This window comes from Neopsephotus bourkii, unplaced genomic scaffold, assembly GCF_033783945.1.
Source record: "Neopsephotus bourkii isolate Nb327-2 ecotype Australia unplaced genomic scaffold, CSIRO-AGI_Nbou_v1 NB_196, whole genome shotgun sequence".
Taxonomy (NCBI): domain Eukaryota; kingdom Metazoa; phylum Chordata; class Aves; order Psittaciformes; family Psittacidae; genus Neopsephotus; species Neopsephotus bourkii.
Window position 1 is genome coordinate 913,243 of NW_026900709.1, and position 17,349 is coordinate 930,591.

Genomic DNA, 17,349 nt, shown 5'->3' on the forward strand with positions numbered 1-17,349 from the left:
ACTAAGGATACTGCTTAGACCTATTTCAGAACAAGCGGACTCTAGTCCATTGTCTCCCCCACACCAAGCAACTCCAAAGCAAAACCCTTCCTTTTTCCTTTACATTTTTCCTCGTCACGCCCTACAGGGCCCAGTCTCCAGCCCTCATTCCGAACAGCTTTTTCACCTTGGCCTTGCCAAGGCCCCCTCACAGGCTATGCGACAGCTCGCTGTGTGCGTTCGGCTTCCCGAAAACCCTTTGATGGGACCAGATCGGCAGCTACCACCCGTGCGGACAACAGCCATGGGCCAACAGGACGGCACTCTCAGGCCTTACCACCACAACACCCACTGGGGGGGGGAAGGGGGGGACACGGATAACCCCGCCCCCCCCAGCGCATGCGTGCTGAGTAGCGCCCACTGATTGGCTCTCCTCCTGGGACGGCCGTACGCATGCGCGCCGCTGTCTGCGCATGCTCTGTGGGTGGTGGGAGGTGGGGTGGTTCCGGAGGCCGTCTGTGTATGTGAGGGTTGTGGCGGTCCGCGAGATGCGGTGCGAGGAGAGAGAGGAGGGCGCGAGGCTGCGCCACAAAGAGGAGCTGAGCCGGAAGGTGAGCAGGGGCGGCGGGTGTAGGCCGCGGCCCCTCGTCTTCCCCGCGGTGCTCTCGGGGCTAAGGCACGTCCAGGGCTGTGCTGCCGCGGGAACCCAGTGAAGCCTGTAACTTAAGGCGGGATCAGTGAAGATGAGGGCGAGTGCTGTGAGGAATCGGGGGTCCTGTGGCACTGAGTTTTCATTGTAGGGCTCCTTGTTCTTGTCGGCGTCGCTGTTGGCTCTCTGGGCAGATTTGGAGATCTTTTGTTTATTACCGCTCCAAGTGGAGCTTGAGATGTCAGTAAGGCTTTTCTTTGCAGCATCTAATTGAGCTGTATCTACTCAAAAAGTGCCAGGGGTTTTTCTGTTACAGAGGGTGGCACTCATAAATCTGCTCTTATTTCCCGTGGTACCAATACGTTTGTTTAGTATGAAATCTGTGAAGTCCTACTGAACTGCTTTGTTGCATAAAGTCAGTGGGCGTTTTGATTGGCTGGGAGGCTGTAAAGCTACGGCATGTATTTCATGTTGTCATTCCTCCTATGCTTAAGTGGCTGGTTTAGCCTGTAGCAAAAGATGACACTGTCCATTGGAATTACAAGATACTGATACAGCTGCTGGAAAATTTGTCTTTTCTGTATGCCATGGTCAGTTTGGCTAACCTAGCAGTTTTCTGCGTTGCACCCATTCCAGGAGACACAAAGGAAGAACAAATTAAAACATGTTGCTTGTTTCTAGTGAAAAAAAAAAGGCATTAAGTGCTCTCCAACAAGATCCTGTAATTTTTATGGCTTTATGACAGTTCTCCTGATTGCTCTTTACCTTTCACAGATGTTATTGTAAAAGAAAATGGGAATACCTGCCACCTCTGCCAGTGCAGTTGAACTGAGTGGTAAATCCTTCTAAGGAAATTCGTGCAAAACTCCAGAAGCAAAGCCTTCTGTTGCTATTAATAACATTTTAAGAGTTTTGACTGTTTGCTGGTTTCATTTTTAATCTGGAGGATACCTGTGATTATAGAGCATAATGTAGATACTATGCTAAATTTTGGGTTAAAATTGTTTGATGTTTAATTAGTTGTTTGCATGTTTTCTTTACTTCTGAGGGAAAAGAAATAGCTAGAGGTCCTCTGGCTTCTGAATAGTGATTGCTTTTGAGAGTAGGAGAAATATTAATCCCTGCAAGATAACCTGTTTGTACACTTTTTGTATCTACTACTCTGTCTTCAGTGGTCCATTTGGAGAACAGCAACTATATATGCATGTAGCTGTCTTAAAAGAAATCAGTAAGTGTATTCACTAGCAGGATTATAATACAGTGGTTTACGGTTTACTTTTAATAATTAAATCAAAGTGCATCTTTTGCCTTTCAGATTAAAGAGCAGAAGGTTGTAGTTGATGAGCTGTCAAATTTGAAGAAGAACCGGGTAAGTATTTACAAATTCGCTTTTGACTGTTTCATTTTAGCATCAGATAAATAAATATAGAGACAAGAGGGGAAACAAAATTGGAGCACACTGTCTTTAATTTGTTTTAATACAGATTTTAATGCAGATGTGGTCTGATGTTGGCAGAATAATTTGTCCTTCACTTGTACCATAACACAGTATGTTGTTGGATTTTTTGTCTGTCTTATCTGAGTTCTTTAATTAAGATGTTTGAGTTGATCAGAAAACTTCATGAAGTATTTTTACTTCTCATGTGCATGTGTTTTAAAATAAAATGGTAGCCCTCATGTATGAGGAAAAGCAAAATGCTGACTAGTCATAGATAGATCATGAAATGTTTTTGATGATATAACATTAGAACGCTGGCATTCTCAGGGCAGAAATTGTCCTTCTGGGATAAAAATGAAGGGGTATATAAGTGGATCTGCATCAGTTTCTCTTGCAGGATGGTTGCCAGAGTTTCTTGCTCTGATCTAATGCAGTGTTAGTTTTGTTTTACAGAAAGTTTATAAGCAGCAACCCAATAGCAACATATTCTTCCTTGTAGACAGAACAGAAACGCTATCTCAATGCAAAAGTAAGTTTGCATTCTAAATGTTGTTCAAATAGTTAACTATTTAAAAGCTGTATTTATGCTGTTAATGATTGCAAAAGTGTGTTAAAATGAAAAGCTGGCAACTGTGTATCAAATACAGAGTAGACTTAAGACATGCTTGTTTTTCTGGATTGGATAAATGTGAAAGTGTTGTTATGTAGGAAGAGGAAGAATGTCTATCCCACAGAGGAACTGCTACTCTCAGTGCCCTTTGGGAAGCTGTATACTGGTTTGTCCCTTAAATAAAAATAAAAAAGCCTAAAAATTGCATGGAATGAGTAGGAAGAAAATAATATTAGTTTAACTGGAGGTTAAGTTAGAAATCTTCAGGTATTTGAAAGAACAGATCTGTGAAATTATGAAGATAGTAGATGGATGATAAAGAGAATTGATGGTTGAACAAATGTTAGAAATATGTAACTTTAGATGTATGAATTTGTTTTCTGGAATGCACAGTTTCTACTTCAGTTTTCTTTCCCTGTCAATTCACTACTTATCAGTTTATGAAACTGATTATTCATGTATTTCTTACACAGATACATTAGATGAATTAAAGAAGGCACATCAGGAGATGGAAAATTCAGAAAAGACTAAAATCAAGAAATAGCTCATCTGAATTCGAAGTCACCATGTGTGGTATTTGTTGCATTGTTACCTTGTGTAGGCAGCATGCTATTCATGATTTCTTTAACAAAGACATACTCTGCCATCTTAGAAGAAGAGGACCAGATAGTAGCCAGCAGTTGATAAAAACTGTGCCTGATCTCCCTTACGAGTGCCTGTTTTCTGGTCACGTACTTCACTTGAGAGGACTGTTGACTCCTCAGCCTCTGCAGAATGCCAATAGCGATATTTTCCTTTGGAATGGAGAAATTTTCAATGGAGTGCATGTAGGAGATCTAGAGAATGACACTGAAGTTATGTTTCATCATCTTGCATTATGCAGTAGTGAAGAGGACATGTTATCACTATTTTCATCAGTTCGGGGCCCATGGTCTTTTATTTATTATCAAGCATCTAGACACACTTTATGGTTTGGTAGAGATTATTTTGGTCGCCGTAGTTTGCTTTGGCAGTGCAGTAATGAGGTCGACAGCGCTTTCTGTCTTACATCTGTAAGTGCTTATTCTGAATCAGGACACCAATGGCAAGAAGTCCCAGCATCTGGAATTTTCAAAATCGATCTCAAAGCTTGCACAGCAACTAAATCTTGGTCTTTAACATTGTTTCCATGGAAGTACAGCTGCACAGAGAAAGCAGTAGAAGAAATATTCATTAATGTTCTGGACCAAGTTTCAAAAGACTTACCAAACCACATGCGTGTTGTGATGAATGAATCAAAACTGTGTCTCAGAGCACCAGTTATACCCTTAAATAAAACAATTTCTGAAGCTTCAGGTCAATGTCCAAGCACTAATATTAGCAACATTACTCATACAGTTTCTGTAGAAACCCTTCAAGGATTTCTTGCAGAGGAGCACAAGAAAAAGTTAATTTGTCAGTTTATTGATGTTTTAAATGAAGCCATAAAGAGACGGGTTTTATCTCTCCTTAGAGCTGAAGATCAGGAAACAAGAGAAGTTCCAAGCATGTCTAACAGGAAAGCACATACTGCAGTGCTCTTTTCTGGTGGCATTGATTCCATGGTTATTGCAGCCCTTGCTGATAAACATGTACCTTTGGAGGAACCAATAGATCTTCTCAATGTAGCTTTCATGCTGAAAGAACAAGCTAAGCAAAGGGGTACCTCTAAAAACCATACCAACGGGGAGGTACAGCTTGATCTGCCGTGTCCTCAAGACAGTTGTCAAGACTGTGATGCTAAAACTCGTGCTTGTTTCTCTTGCTTTGATGTTCCTGACAGAATCACTGGTAGGGCAGGACTGAAAGAATTAGAAGCCATTAACCCTTCAAGAACCTGGAACTTTGTGGAGATCAATGTTACACCAGAAGAGTTGAAAAAAATGCGACAACAACGCATTAATCACTTAATTTATCCATTGAATACAGTCTTGGATGACAGCATTGGCTGTGCGATTTGGTTTGCTTCCAGAGGGGAGGGTTTTATTAGTAACCAAGGACAGCTGAAACCATATAGAAGTCCTGCAAAGGTACTGATTTTTTTGTTGTTTTCTGCCTTGTGCTTGACCTGTGAATGTAAAACTAGTTCTGTTGTTTCACAAGTCAGCAAGTGTCTTTAATATTCACAAGGCTTCTGAAATTCAGTGGCAGAATGTACAGTAGTTCAGTAATGACAATCTCTAATTCTGGAGTTAAAAACTACATTCAGTTATTTTATGATGTAATGTGAATGGCTTTTAATTGAGCTTGAATAAGCAGCAGTGTGATTAGGAAAATAACCATCATCTGTCATCTTTGGTGTTTCAGCCCCAGTAGTGGGTAAGAGTTGTTCAGTCCAAATTGAGCAGTTGAACAAATTCAGAGTTATATGTTAATGAATTATTAAATAATTGTGTTTTGTGCCAGCATTCCAGCCCTTGTAAAATCATTACCTTCTTTAGGTGTGCTATTTTTGTGACAAAATAGCAAAGAGTAGTGGCAGAAAAGATCACTATTTGGAAGTGTTTGTAATTAGTGTCTGATCGAATGGCAGAACTACAAAAAAGTAGCTCTTTCCCTTTTGTAACTTATTTTCATGTGGTTAGTATTAAGTATGTTTGCATAGGGAAGAATAAAGTGATTAATTTCAGGAATTTGCAGTCCACTGCTGAGACTCCTGTTACTTTCCTACTAATTGCTAGACTCTAAAACCACAAACCCCCCCCCAACCAACAGCATTCAGTCCCCCAACAAATGCAGTAGTTTGCTTAAAAACTACTACAGAACACAGCTGATTTAGTTCACTGATCTACTTCATGATATGTGTTCATCTCAGATTTGCAAAACATACAAATTCATCTTATGTTTTATTAACTCATGACCTATTTCAACATATCCTAAACCTAAAGCGAAAATGTCATTTTCCCCATCAGTTACCTACTGCTACATACAGGTAAAAAAGCAGTTGACCACTGGCTGGTGTCAGATGAGTAAAACACACTTGATGTCCACTGTCATAGTTAAGTGCTGTTGAAGGCGTAGCAGTGGATCAGCTATAGTAGTTTTTTTTCCCTTCATAACATTTTATGTAGTTGCTGAGTAGACAACGATTGTAAGACATTTTTACATTGTGTAATGCAGTTACTAACCCGGTATTGCAAATATTAATCTGGGTGTAACTACTTAGAACATATGATATACTACATAATCTCCAGCAGCATTCTTTTTTATAAAGGCTGGTGTTTCGCAAATGCTCTTCGTTGTAATAGAAAATAACAAAGGCATTTTTCAAAGATAACTGGTGTATTTGTGATGGATAGAACATTATTTTGTGTGTTTTTCCTTGCATCAGTAGAAATATGTTTGTGTACTTTTAGACCTGATTGTGAACCTATTTCAAGTTCCAGTGAATTTGTTTGGAACTTTTTCACGCTCTGTAAATGTGCAAAGCACGTCCCATCAGGATATGTGATATTTAGAATCATAGAGTAGTTAGGGTTGGAAAGGACCTTAAGATCATAAAGTCCAACCCCCCTGCCATGGGCAGGGACACCTCGCACTAAACTATGTCACCCAAGGCCTCGTCCAACATGGCCTTGAACACTGCGAGGGATGGAGCATTCACAACCTCCCTGGGCAACCTATTCCAGTGCCTCACCACTCTAACAGTAAAGAATTTCCTCCTTATATCCAATCTAAACTTCCCCTGTTTTAAGTTTTAACCCATTACCCCTTGTCCTATCACTACAGTCCCTAATGAAGAGTCCATCCCCAGCATCCCTATAGGCCCCCTTCAGATACTGGAAGGCTGCTATGAGGTCTCCAGGCAGCCTTCTCCCGGCTGAACAGTCCCAACTTTCTCAGCCTATCTTCATATGGGACATGCTCCAGTCCCCTGATCATCCTCATGACCCTCCTCTGGACTTGTTCCAACAGTTCCATGTCCTTTTTATGTTGGACTCCAGAACTGCACACAATACTCCAAGTGAGGTCTCACAAGAGCAGAATAAAGGAGCAGGATCACCTCCTTCAACCTGCTGGTCACACTCCTTTTGATGCAGCCCAGGATACGGTTGGCTTTCTGGGCTGCAAGCACACACTGCAGCCGGATCATGTTCATTTTCTCATCGACCAGCACCCCCAAGTCCTTCTCTGCAGGGCTGCTCTGAATCTCTTCTCTGCCCAGCCTGTAGCTGTGCCTGGAATTGCTCCAACCCAGGTGTAGGACCTTGCACTTGGCTTGGTTAAACTTAATGAGGTTGGCATCAGCCCACCTCACAAGCGTGTCAAGGTCCCTTGTATATTGAAGTTACTCTCTTTAAGATATAGTTCAACATTTAAGATGTTACATATTATTTACCTGCATAGATACTAAGAAATATTTATTTTATTCTGGTTACTTAGGTTGTGCTTACAGGCATTGGAGCAGATGAACAGCTTGCTGGCTATTCTCGACACCGTGTTTGCTTCAAAAAGTATGGCTTCAAGGGTCTGAATGAAGAAGTGGAAATGGAGTTAGGTCGCATTTCTTCCAGAAATCTTGGTAGAGATGACAGGATTATTGGTGACCACGGAAAAGAAGCCAGGTATTACTGTTGTAACTTGAAGCAAAACTGGTTTTGCTGGTTAGATTCTGCTTTAACACTAGCAGCAGAGAGTTTAATTGAAACTTCTCTACATTTTGTTGTCTCAAATTTGTTGCAGTTTTGTTAATGTATTGTGTTGTGGGTGTTTGTTTTTGTTTTTTAAAAGAAGTGATCTCTAGTACTATCAAAGAGTTACCTAAGGAAATGCAGCAATGTGGGTTTCCATCTAGAACTTTTAAAAAGCACCAACACATGCTGAAATAGGCAAAATGAAGTTGATTTTATTGTTTTCGGATAAACAGTCTTTCTGCATACCTTTGAAGCGTCCTGGGGTGGTCATCTGGGGACTCTGAGACTCTGGAGACTGACAACATAATGTAGAAGCCACATATTCCTGTCCATGCAGTAAAGGCATCATCAGTATCTATTGTATTTCCTGGTTGCTAAGTCAGAATAGTTAAAACAGCATTTTTTTTTTTTTTGGTTACTTCCTTCATGGTACCACTTGCTACTTGCAAAAAATTCCTTGGGTATAGCCCAGTAGCATAGGCCATTCAGGTGCATGAAAGGTCTTTTTGCATGATCTCTGTGCCAGTGTTTTTCCAAATCAGTTCTTGGTTGCACATTTTCAGCTTAGCAAAACAAAACCATTGGAGTGGAGAACAGGCAGTGCTGTTAATCATGCATGTGGCTAGATCTGAATGCCTGGAGTTCAGGATGTTGTCAGAATTTGTTGTGTAAATATTTTTGTGTCAAAGTTAAGTCTCGCTTCCTACAACATATGGTAATACTTAGAAATGACCTTGAAGTGTTACATTTATATTTGTCTTGCTCTGCCAATGTTTTTTTTTCTGATTTTCTCTATAGTTTTTGTTTTGTATAAACCCAGTATTTCTGATGCTTGTTTTTTCTTTGCTTCACTTTTGAAAACTTCCAGACTTCTGAATTTAAACATGATAAATATTACATGTGCTTTCTCCAAGACAGTGTAACTGTTTTGGTCATGTGCCTCATTACTGGGACACTAACATTAATGGTACATCTATAGTTAAGAATTGACACAGATTCTGAAGTCTTTGCATGTGGTAAAGGGGAAAACCAAAACTGTTACACATGGGGAAAAACCTTTTAAGTATGTCTTATCTTTCCTTCAGGTTTCCTTTTCTTGATGAAGATGTTGTTTCATTCCTCAATTCTCTGCCCATCTTGGAAAAAGCTGACTTGACTTTACCTCGAGGAATTGGTGAGAAGTTGCTTCTTCGTCTTGCAGCCAAGGAGTTTGGCCTCACAGCCTCAGCCATTTTGCCAAAAAGAGCTGTACAGTTTGGATCTCGGATTGCAAAGCTAGAAAGCAACAGTGAGAAAGCATCTGACACATGCAGCAGACTGAAGTAATTTTAAGTAGATGAACTATAAAGCTACATCTTGAGACGTTGCATTTATTCTGTATGCAATTTCAGTAAATCTTCTGGAGGTTTCTTAAAATGTTTGGTCTATTTTTTTACATACTTAGGCATTATTATTAAGCATCAAAGTAATGCACATAGATGTGAACTAGAGACTTACTGTGAACGCATTCACGGAGGGGAAGAGAGGATAGCCAGAGGCTGGCTTTCCCACCCTTCCTAACTGATGTCAGTGGTGCAAAAAGCATGGATCTCTCTGGTCTGTCATATATACTGAATTCAGTAAGGGACATCTTCTGTTGTAGAACAGGGCTGGTCCTGCAGCTGTGCTTTAGGAGGGGGTTTAGGCTGTAGTTTTAGAAGGGAAGGTGCAGTAAGGAGCTGGCCTGAGATGCCAGAGCCAAAAAGAGCTGAGTGTCTTAAGCCTTGTTGCCTCTTAGGAGATCTGTGCTTTAAGCATCATGCTTGGAACATACCCCCCTGGGTGCTTTGGGGCATCCTGTGCAGCTCTGCAGTCCTTGGCCAGTTCTGCAGGGCTGCCTTGGTTGGTAGTCCACAGGGGTCCCTCTGCTCTTGGAGAAACTGGGAAGTTCCCTCCAAACTGTTCATTGTCCCTCCTTGGCTCCCTAGCTTGCTACCTGTTCAGTCAACTTTAGCTTGGCTACTTGTAAAGTTGCAAAGCATCCATTGTGTACTTCAATCAATATATTAATGGGCTTCCTCTGAAGAAAAGCATGAGTTAGCTTGTCTTCCTAAATGTGTGTGGAAGGATTGCAAAGCTAATATAAGAAAGACTGGATATGGGCTCTCCAGTGGTTTTTTTAAGTTTGGAGTTTATTACTTAACATGCTGCCTTACAGTTCTAGTTTTTGTGTTTGTCCAAGCAAACAGAGAAAGGAACTATACCAGGAAAAAAAAAAAAGGCTGGGATCGTTACTTGTAAAACATACAGATTATTGGCTCTCATGCAAAATTGTAAGATGACAGGAAATACTGTAGATGAACGCATTTCCAAAAGAGCTCATCTTCCACTGTGGTATTGAAGTGGTGGGTCAGATTTTCAAAAGTCCACTGTACTTGTAAGCTCCCTCTAAAGATAACAAGAGCTGCATTGTTTTAGCCAACCTCTTCCTGCAGCAAAGAAACCCAACCCCATTTCTTTTTTCTTATGTGTTATGCCTGTAATAAAGACCAAATGTAGGCCTCTCTTACGTTATTGATTCTTATTAGATTTGATTCCATTACAGTTGTACAAATCTACCTCATTGAGTACAGATTTTCGGACTGATCTGTTTCCTTTGATGTAATGAGGTAGGCCAGGAAATTGGTATGACAGAATTTCTAAGTCCTTGGTACAAGACATCTCCTAGATTTAAAGAAGTCTTTGACATAATTACTTGGGGCATTGTTCCCATGTATGTGTTTCGGAACAGCTTTAAGTATTTTTCTAATTAAGAAAATAGTTATTGCTGTGTAAACTCTTAGTTGAGATACATGTAACAGTGATCCATTAACTGTATTTACAGTATCACACAAGAAAGTGTGGTGTTAGAATCAAGCTCTGGTTCCAACAACAGTAGTTTTGGTAGGCTTGAGACACACTGGAATCACTCCATCTCCAGAAGGCTGCGTCCTTCATGGGAAATCTGAATTGCATTTTATCAGTATTTATTGTCTCACAAAACAGCTTTTTAGGGATTTCTTCTTCCTCATTGTTCAGAAATTTTGGAATCAGGGAGACTTCTGAGCAGCAAGACTGAATGGCTTGTTGAGCCCAAGGAAGGTACAACCAGCACGAAAAGCTGGGCCGAGAGATTATGTGTAATATGGAGAGGAAAAGGGTTTGCTCACTGATTGTTTCAGTGTCATCTATGTTGAAATCAGTGAGCCACATGTATAAACATACTGCTGGACAGGGCCTATGAAATGTGGCAGTGTTGAAGGCCAGGTTGGACAGAGTCTTGGGTGACATGGTTTAATGTGTGGTCTCCCTGCCCATGGCAGGGGATTGGAGCTAGATGATCTTAAGGTCCTTTCCAACTCTACCTATTCTGTGAGTCTATGATTAAATGATGTATTGCTATGCCAAGAAGATAAACTACTTAACACTACAGATAAAAAACTTTACCAAAAGGTAAATTACTTGTAGTTGAATCCCATGAAAACACCACTCCAGAAATGCTACATAACAAAATGTAGATACTACGTACTCTTCCAATGCTTTTTTTCTCCCAGAAATTAAGTATTGGAGAAAAAATAATGCATGTTCTTGATTTGTTACATCTTGCCTTCAAATTAAATATAATAATAAAAAAAAATAAAAATACAAAACCCAGGCAAGTCTGGCTGTTCATAACTGTCCCACAAATCCCAGTTACTTGTCTGTATTTAAATAAAGGCAGTTTTCAACAAAAGCATTATCAATTAGGAAACTCTTAATGAAGAGGTACTTACTTAAAGTATTTATTCCAGTAAATACCACTGCCATGAATAAATCTCATGATTATCAAAAGGCAAGGTCAAATAACCTGTTACTCACATCAGAACTGAGAACTTGCATCTTAACAGCTGACCTACACTGTGATCAGCTTTACTGAGCAATTTATAAAAAAAGGAGAAAATTAGAAGGCACAGATCCCATACCCCCAAAGGATTATTTTGTATAAACAAAAACAGGCTTCTCACATGACCAACAGAAAATGAGGTATTGCTGAAACTCAGTTGTACTGGCACAGCTAGTACACACTGAGATCTTCAAAATCTGTGCTCTCTCACGTTGACTTTTTGTAACTTTTCAGTTGTAGAAGGTATGATTTTTTAATACGTAGTGTAAATTACAAACCTTACATAAACTATGTATCATATTGTTAAATTACAAACCTCACATTAATTATATATTGCATTGTTAAATTTTAGAATATAGTAGGTATTATATAAAGCTTAATAAGTTACAAAGTGTAAACAATGGAGATTTTTTCATTTGTGTAAGTTTATATTTATTAAAAAGTACACTTAATTTTTAGTTGTGTTAATCTCTAGAACTCTTAGACATCTATGGAACAGTAACTGGAATCACTTTGGTGACACCACACAGCATTTATTTCTCTGACAGGTGATTTTCAACATTTGTAAACCAACTGCTGTCAGTAAATGTAACATCATTGAAAAAGTTTTTAGTGAACAATTTATAGTTGCATTTACTTTACCAAGCTACTTTTTAAGATGCCAGCTGTAGTATCTCTTTTAGTCTTGGCACCTTGATGGAATCTTCTGCAACTCTTTTTGAAATATCAATTCCAAGGGGAGCTCTGGAAAACAACAGAATTACTGCTAAAAATAAATAACATTATTGCTGCATCGCACAGATGTGCACAGTCACAGACTTTTATACGAGCACAGGAATCACAGTATTTTTGCAGACTGCCTTCACTGTAAGACTGTGTGACCATTAATATGGTCAATCTGAAGCTGCACCTAGAAACATCTTTACATTAAGGACACGTTTGCATCTGTAGTCATTCCAGACTCAGGAGAAGAGACAGTTGTGATTTCAAAGCTGTTTTGGGGGATGACTTTTTTAGACTCTGATTTTAATTGATAATTCAGTTTGCATCTCACTGATGAATGCAAGATACACTAGACGTTCACAAGTATCTTCTGTTATAATCTTAAACAACATATACAGCAAATAAAACTTAGTAATTTATTCACTGAGATAGATAAAACGAATTATTTTTCAGGAAGAGTATTTTACCAATTTTTCATCTGAAAATTACAAAACAAGGGATTTTTTTTTTTTTGTTAAACAGATCCAAGGTTGTTTTCCTGGAAATGAAAGGAGTAAAAAAAAAATAATTCAAATTTAAGGCCAGCTGGTACTTTGAAATACTAGTGTTTTGTTTGGCCTTAAGCCTAGATCTACTTCAATCCATAGAACAAGCCTTAACTAACAAGTTAGCAAAATAATCAGTATTATCAGCTAAAAAAAAAAAAAAGTATGATCAGATGCTGTATGCTATTTTTTTTAATTGATTCATCATTATAAATACCGAGTTTGACTTGGAGCACCTTGATTTATGTCTACAGTGACTGAAAAGCTTAACTTGCTCCAGTTTTCCCAGCCCACAATAGTAATGGGAAGACACATGGAACTGATACAATGGTAACTGACATTTCTGAGCCAAAACACACAAATGCCAGACACCATCATTTTCATTTCATATATTGAAAAGGGAGTGCTGGTAACTTTTAAAGCTTACCTGCACTGCAAAGACACTTCTCATCAACCTCTGCTACTCTTTATAGTCTCCACCTCCTTCCACTTTCATTGGCCATAGTAAGCGAAGAAACAGGCTGTTGAACAAATTGAGTCACTTACTTTGGTTCATAGCGGATGCCTTCAGTACTGTGTAAAACACCGAGTCCTGCACGTAACCTTTCAATGCCATTCCTAAGCAAGAAAACAATTACGTAAAAATGTTATGTCATAAATATACATACATTGTTCAGTCACCATGAACACAAGTTCTTGCCTCTGTCAGCTTTTAAAGAGCATTAGAGAAATACACATAAAGAGAAACAACTCTTACCATGCAATCATAACACCGTTATCAGTGCACAGCCTTGGAGGAGGACACAGAAAAGCAAAACCATTTACATGTGCCAAAGTCCGTAGACCTTTTCGGATATACTGGTTACTTGCAACTCCTCCTGATACAACCTGAGAGCAGTTGCAAAAAGAAAGAAGTCATTAACTCAAAAGTACTGATTGGTCACTCTCAACATCCTATTTAAATAAATTGTTATCAGATGAAGTTCTGAAGACAGCAATAAATGTTTGAAGATTAAAACGCATCTTTGGAAATGAAAACATATCAGAAAGGGTATGATAACTGAGCTTTACTATACTAAGATTAACAGAATCACAGAATAGTCAGGGTTGGAAAGGACCTTAACATCATCTAGTTCCAACCCCCACTGCCTTGGGCAGGGACACTAGACCACGTCACCCAAGGCTCTGTCCAACCTGGCCTTGAACACTGCCAGGGATGGAGCATTTATCACTTCCTTGGGCAACCTGTGCCAGTGCCTCACCACCCTCACAGTAAAAAGCTTCTTCCTTATATTTAACTTTCCCCTGTCTAAGTTTGAAACCATTACATCTTGTCCTATTACTACAATAATATGAATAACATGAATAAATGAATAAAACCGTAAGTAGAACAGCTATCAAGTACTGGAGAAGACTAGGTCAAATTACATAACCTAAATTATTATGAAAGGTCAAATCAGAGATTTTTTTTTACTGTCTATCTCAAAACCAAACCATGGAAGACTTTACTGTAAATATTTATATGACTGTTACTTTAACCCTGGTATTTTGTCAGTACATACTGACACCTTCCTCACTTGTCAAGGGAGAAAGTACAGCAATGCATGTCCATCTTCAAATGATGTTATACAGCCACATATAAAAAGGGGGGGGGGGGGGGGAATGTATACCCACCAAAGTTGCATTTTTTGATGACAATATGCTATTTTTCATGCAGAACAGCATGGCTCGGTATGTCCGCTGCATAATATGCACAGCCACTGTGTGCTGCACAGCAGCAGCAATATCCTTGACACAGGAAAGGATCTCACCTTCTTGAATACCTACGGAAATGCATGATCAAATGGGTTTTCCTGAGTATGTATCATCAAAAACATGGTTTACATCTGACTTTGTTTAAAAATACCTTCTTCTTTTTCTTTTTGTGTAATGGTGTTATTGACAATGTTCTGAAGTCCAGAGAAGGAAAAGTCACAGTTACGATACTGTTGCATGGGAAGTCTTAACATGATCTGCTGCTGGTTTCCAGTCTGAGCCAAGTGCTCTATTGCCTTGCCCCCAGCCATGCTGTGGCACTCAGGGTGCTTTTTTAGGGAGAGTCTTCTAGCTACCTAGGGAGATAATAAACAACAGACTTGGAACAGAGCAGTACATCAACTCCTCCTGTAACTGCATCACTGTATTGTAGTGTGTGGGATAAAATTTGCAACCACAAAACCAATCAGCATGCAATTACAAACAGGGTGTGATAAGGATGAGGCATACACCAGCTGGATTTTAATTAGAAATGCAATTCTAGAACAATTTGGGCAGACATGAGGTCAACAAATTTTGCAGGAAACATTAATTACCTAATTTTTATGCTACAGGAAACACACATGGACTGTCATATTGTGTTACCAGATAAACAGGAACAAAGTTGGTTTCAACCTTCAACAACCCCCTCTCTGATCTACTTGCTCCCTCACTTTTTCAATTAATACAGACAACTACTGTTTAGCAACTCTGCTTCTGTTGGGTCACTTTTAGGTTTGTTCTCAATTTTACAGATGGTACCCAAGACCCAGCAACCTTTGATACTGAAAGCCAAAACAGGCTTTTCAAACTGTACAAGAAACCCAGTAAGAATTGTTTAATATGTATTGCTTTCCACCTGACAGCATTCTTTAAAACACCTCTATCCATCTTCTCAAATTCATAATAATCCTTTGTATAATGGGTGTCCATGAAGCTTCCAACACCAGTTTTGGTGACGTTGTCTATTTGCTAAAAATCAATTTGCATATGTTACAATTGATGTTGTATGTAGATTTTTAAGAGCTTGTTGTGTATTAAATGTATGGCATTTCAAAATAGGAAAAAAAAACAAAACCAAAAACCTTATACTGCACTGTATTTCTGTGCATGCGCTGATGACAGTATTACTATATTCTAGTGTAAAGGCAATTAAAAAAAAAAGCTAGATTTGCTTACGTAAAGAAGTACTACCTTATCCAGCATGTCCCCTGGTGCTATATCTATGGACTGTCCGAGCAGAAGGAAATCTGAAACTCCCTGTGCTACTGCCAAGAGACAGTGGCCTCCGGAGAGCAAAAGCACCAGGAAGGGAAACTCCAGGTGACAGGTCAGCCTGACGGTCAGGGCGTGAGCCTCCATGTGATGGATGGGTATGAACGGCTTCTGGTACTTGTTCACTAAGCCCAGGCTGTACTGCAGCCCCACACCAAGGCTCAGCGCAAGTCCTGGCTTGACTGTGGTGGCGACAGCGGTGAGGTCAGGTATGGAAACGCCACTGGTACCAAGCGCCTCTTTTACCACTCGCTCAATGTTTTCTCTGTGAAGCTGCTGTGCCACCACAGGAATTATTCCACCTGTTCTGGTAAAAACAAAGAACTACCATATATTTGTATTTCCTAACAGACAGGATGGCACAAAACCAGATTTCAAACACCTCTAAACCTCACCAAACCTTGCCTGTCTCCTCAGTACATTCTCAATTGCCTTGTTTAGTGTCAAGGGCATCTCTGCACTGAAGAGAACGTAGTTATCTCTGGGAGATCAGAAAAGTCTGTAACTTGCCCTTTTTGGGCACACATAACTCTTAAGCAGATCTCAGTACTGTTCCAAAACAATGTCTGCTCAATATTCACAGCCCCTCACTTGTCAGTCCAAGTACTTAGCCACCAATGCCTATATTGGATTCATTTTCCCTTTAGAAAATTGAGACATTTGGTGGTTTTACCAGTAATAATGATTTTGCCTTCGATTCAAGCTATATCAGTCTCTTTTTGAAAGAAAATACTGGAGTAAACTTGTTAAATGCACTGCATTTCTTTCCTTACCCACAGCAGTATCTCTGCCAGGATGTGTTTTGGCCCAAGGTAGTCTTTACACCTACTCATTTACTGGGTTTTCTGCAGAAGACTTTTATAAGGAAGATACTGGAAGTAAGAATGACAACAAAATCATTAATAAGGGGAAAGCCCCAAGAGAAGTATGTTCTTACTGTAAGTGGACTTCCTTCTGGCAGTGCAGCGCCTCCCCCAGAACGCAGCCGGCATCGTCCACCACTGCAGCGCCGGTGTCATCGCAACTCGTCTCGATTCCCAGAACCAGCTTCCGAGGATGCCGTTTTCCAGAGGGATCAGATCTGCTTCTCAACCACGCAGCTCGGCCGTGTTTAGCCGACTTCAGAAGGCTTTTGGCAATGCTGTTCATTGGTGGTGGTTATGTCTAAAAAGGAACTGAGCAGTTTATTATCGCTGGAGGGTTTTCAAGCATGTGCTCCAATTTCCTGAAGAGGTGGTACTGCTTTTCACGTTCTGAACGATCGCACACGATATTTAAGACCCCACAAAAAGTTCTGCGCTACCGTCTTTATCTCAACCACGCTTCAGGAGGAGCTCTTCGCCCACATCTGCAGTGCACGGTGCTCCTGCAGCCCTGAGGCAGGGCACCAACCACAGCGTTAACCCCAGCCCCCCGCAGTCCTCGATGCCCAGCTCTCTGCAAATTGACCTCCAAGGCTCCTCTTTCCTGCCCCACCTTCAAGCACTCATTTCCACCCGCAGCGGGCCGGCGGCACAGGTAGCGGGTACAGGCGGCAGGTGCGGTCCTGCTCTGCCCGCCGTTCCGCCAGGGCAACGCATCCCTCCTGCCCCACCGCGCACCCACTCCGTACCCTTCTGTCGCGATAAACCTCCACCTCGAGCCCTCCCTCTTCCCAGCGGCACGCTTCCGGTGCACCGCCAGGTCACGGGGCGGTGCCCGTGGCGCTGCCGCCTCCCACGGGGCCGAGCGGCACGGCAGCCGGCGCGGCCGGGCGCGTCAGCTCCGCACGTCGAGAGCCTCC

At 40.6% G+C, this 17,349-nt stretch overlaps 3 protein-coding genes across 8 annotated transcripts; 2 read left to right on the plus strand and 1 right to left on the minus strand.

Annotated features, from left to right (window-relative positions):
* The first annotated feature begins 452 nt into the window (after positions 1 to 452).
* Positions 453 to 3,289, plus strand: ASDURF (ASNSD1 upstream open reading frame). The gene is made up of 4 exons (XM_061344256.1): positions 453 to 590; positions 1,944 to 1,997; positions 2,520 to 2,595; positions 3,150 to 3,289. The coding sequence occupies exons 1-4, from the start codon at positions 453 to 455 to the stop codon at positions 3,218 to 3,220; spliced, it is 339 nt and encodes a 112-aa protein (XP_061200240.1). The 3' UTR covers positions 3,221 to 3,289.
* ASNSD1 (asparagine synthetase domain containing 1) lies at positions 3,243 to 8,744 on the plus strand. The gene is made up of 3 exons (XM_061376376.1): positions 3,243 to 4,724; positions 7,078 to 7,259; positions 8,414 to 8,744. Exons 1-3 carry the CDS (start codon positions 3,243 to 3,245, stop codon positions 8,652 to 8,654), a joined length of 1,905 nt encoding a protein of 634 aa, XP_061232360.1. The 3' UTR covers positions 8,655 to 8,744.
* On the minus strand, positions 8,469 to 17,117 carry OSGEPL1 (O-sialoglycoprotein endopeptidase like 1). 6 transcript variants are annotated; one of them, XM_061376441.1, is made up of 9 exons: positions 17,016 to 17,117; positions 16,504 to 16,730; positions 15,471 to 15,873; positions 14,404 to 14,608; positions 14,172 to 14,320; positions 13,255 to 13,385; positions 13,044 to 13,115; positions 11,867 to 11,973; positions 8,469 to 8,603 (listed from the first exon to the last, which is right to left on the minus strand). In XM_061376441.1, the coding sequence occupies exons 2-8, from the start codon at positions 16,713 to 16,715 to the stop codon at positions 11,883 to 11,885; spliced, it is 1,263 nt and encodes a 420-aa protein (XP_061232425.1). In that variant the 5' UTR covers positions 16,716 to 16,730; positions 17,016 to 17,117; the 3' UTR covers positions 8,469 to 8,603; positions 11,867 to 11,882. The 6 variants fall into 6 exon arrangements, with proteins under 6 accessions (XP_061232425.1, XP_061232433.1, XP_061232441.1 ...); XM_061376449.1 differs by having other exon boundaries at positions 8,500 to 8,603; positions 11,872 to 11,973; XM_061376457.1 differs by lacking the exon at positions 8,469 to 8,603 and having other exon boundaries at positions 11,637 to 11,973; positions 15,486 to 15,873.
* Positions 17,118 to 17,349: the final 232 nt, after the last annotated feature.

Excerpts from the sequence above, each read along its gene's own strand:
- ASNSD1 (XM_061376376.1), top strand. The coding sequence starts at position 3,243 with ATGTGTGGTATTTGTTGCATTGTTACCTTGTGTAGGCAGCATGCTATT. Across the intron at positions 4,725-7,077 it reads CATATAGAAGTCCTGCAAAG|GTTGTGCTTACAGGCATTGG; the intron begins GTACTGATTTTT and ends CTGGTTACTTAG. Across the intron at positions 7,260-8,413 it reads GACCACGGAAAAGAAGCCAG|GTTTCCTTTTCTTGATGAAG; the intron begins GTATTACTGTTG and ends TCTTTCCTTCAG.
- ASDURF (XM_061344256.1), top strand. The coding sequence starts at position 453 with ATGCTCTGTGGGTGGTGGGAGGTGGGGTGGTTCCGGAGGCCGTCTGTG. Across the intron at positions 591-1,943 it reads AAGAGGAGCTGAGCCGGAAG|ATTAAAGAGCAGAAGGTTGT; the intron begins GTGAGCAGGGGC and ends TTTGCCTTTCAG. Across the intron at positions 1,998-2,519 it reads CAAATTTGAAGAAGAACCGG|AAAGTTTATAAGCAGCAACC; the intron begins GTAAGTATTTAC and ends TTTGTTTTACAG.
- OSGEPL1 (XM_061376441.1), bottom strand. The coding sequence starts at position 16,715 with ATGAACAGCATTGCCAAAAGCCTTCTGAAGTCGGCTAAACACGGCCGA. Across the intron at positions 15,874-16,503 it reads CAGAAGGAAGTCCACTTACA|AACAGGTGGAATAATTCCTG; the intron begins GTAAGAACATAC and ends TGTTTTTACCAG. Across the intron at positions 13,116-13,254 it reads AACGGTGTTATGATTGCATG|GAATGGCATTGAAAGGTTAC; the intron begins GTAAGAGTTGTT and ends TTTCTTGCTTAG.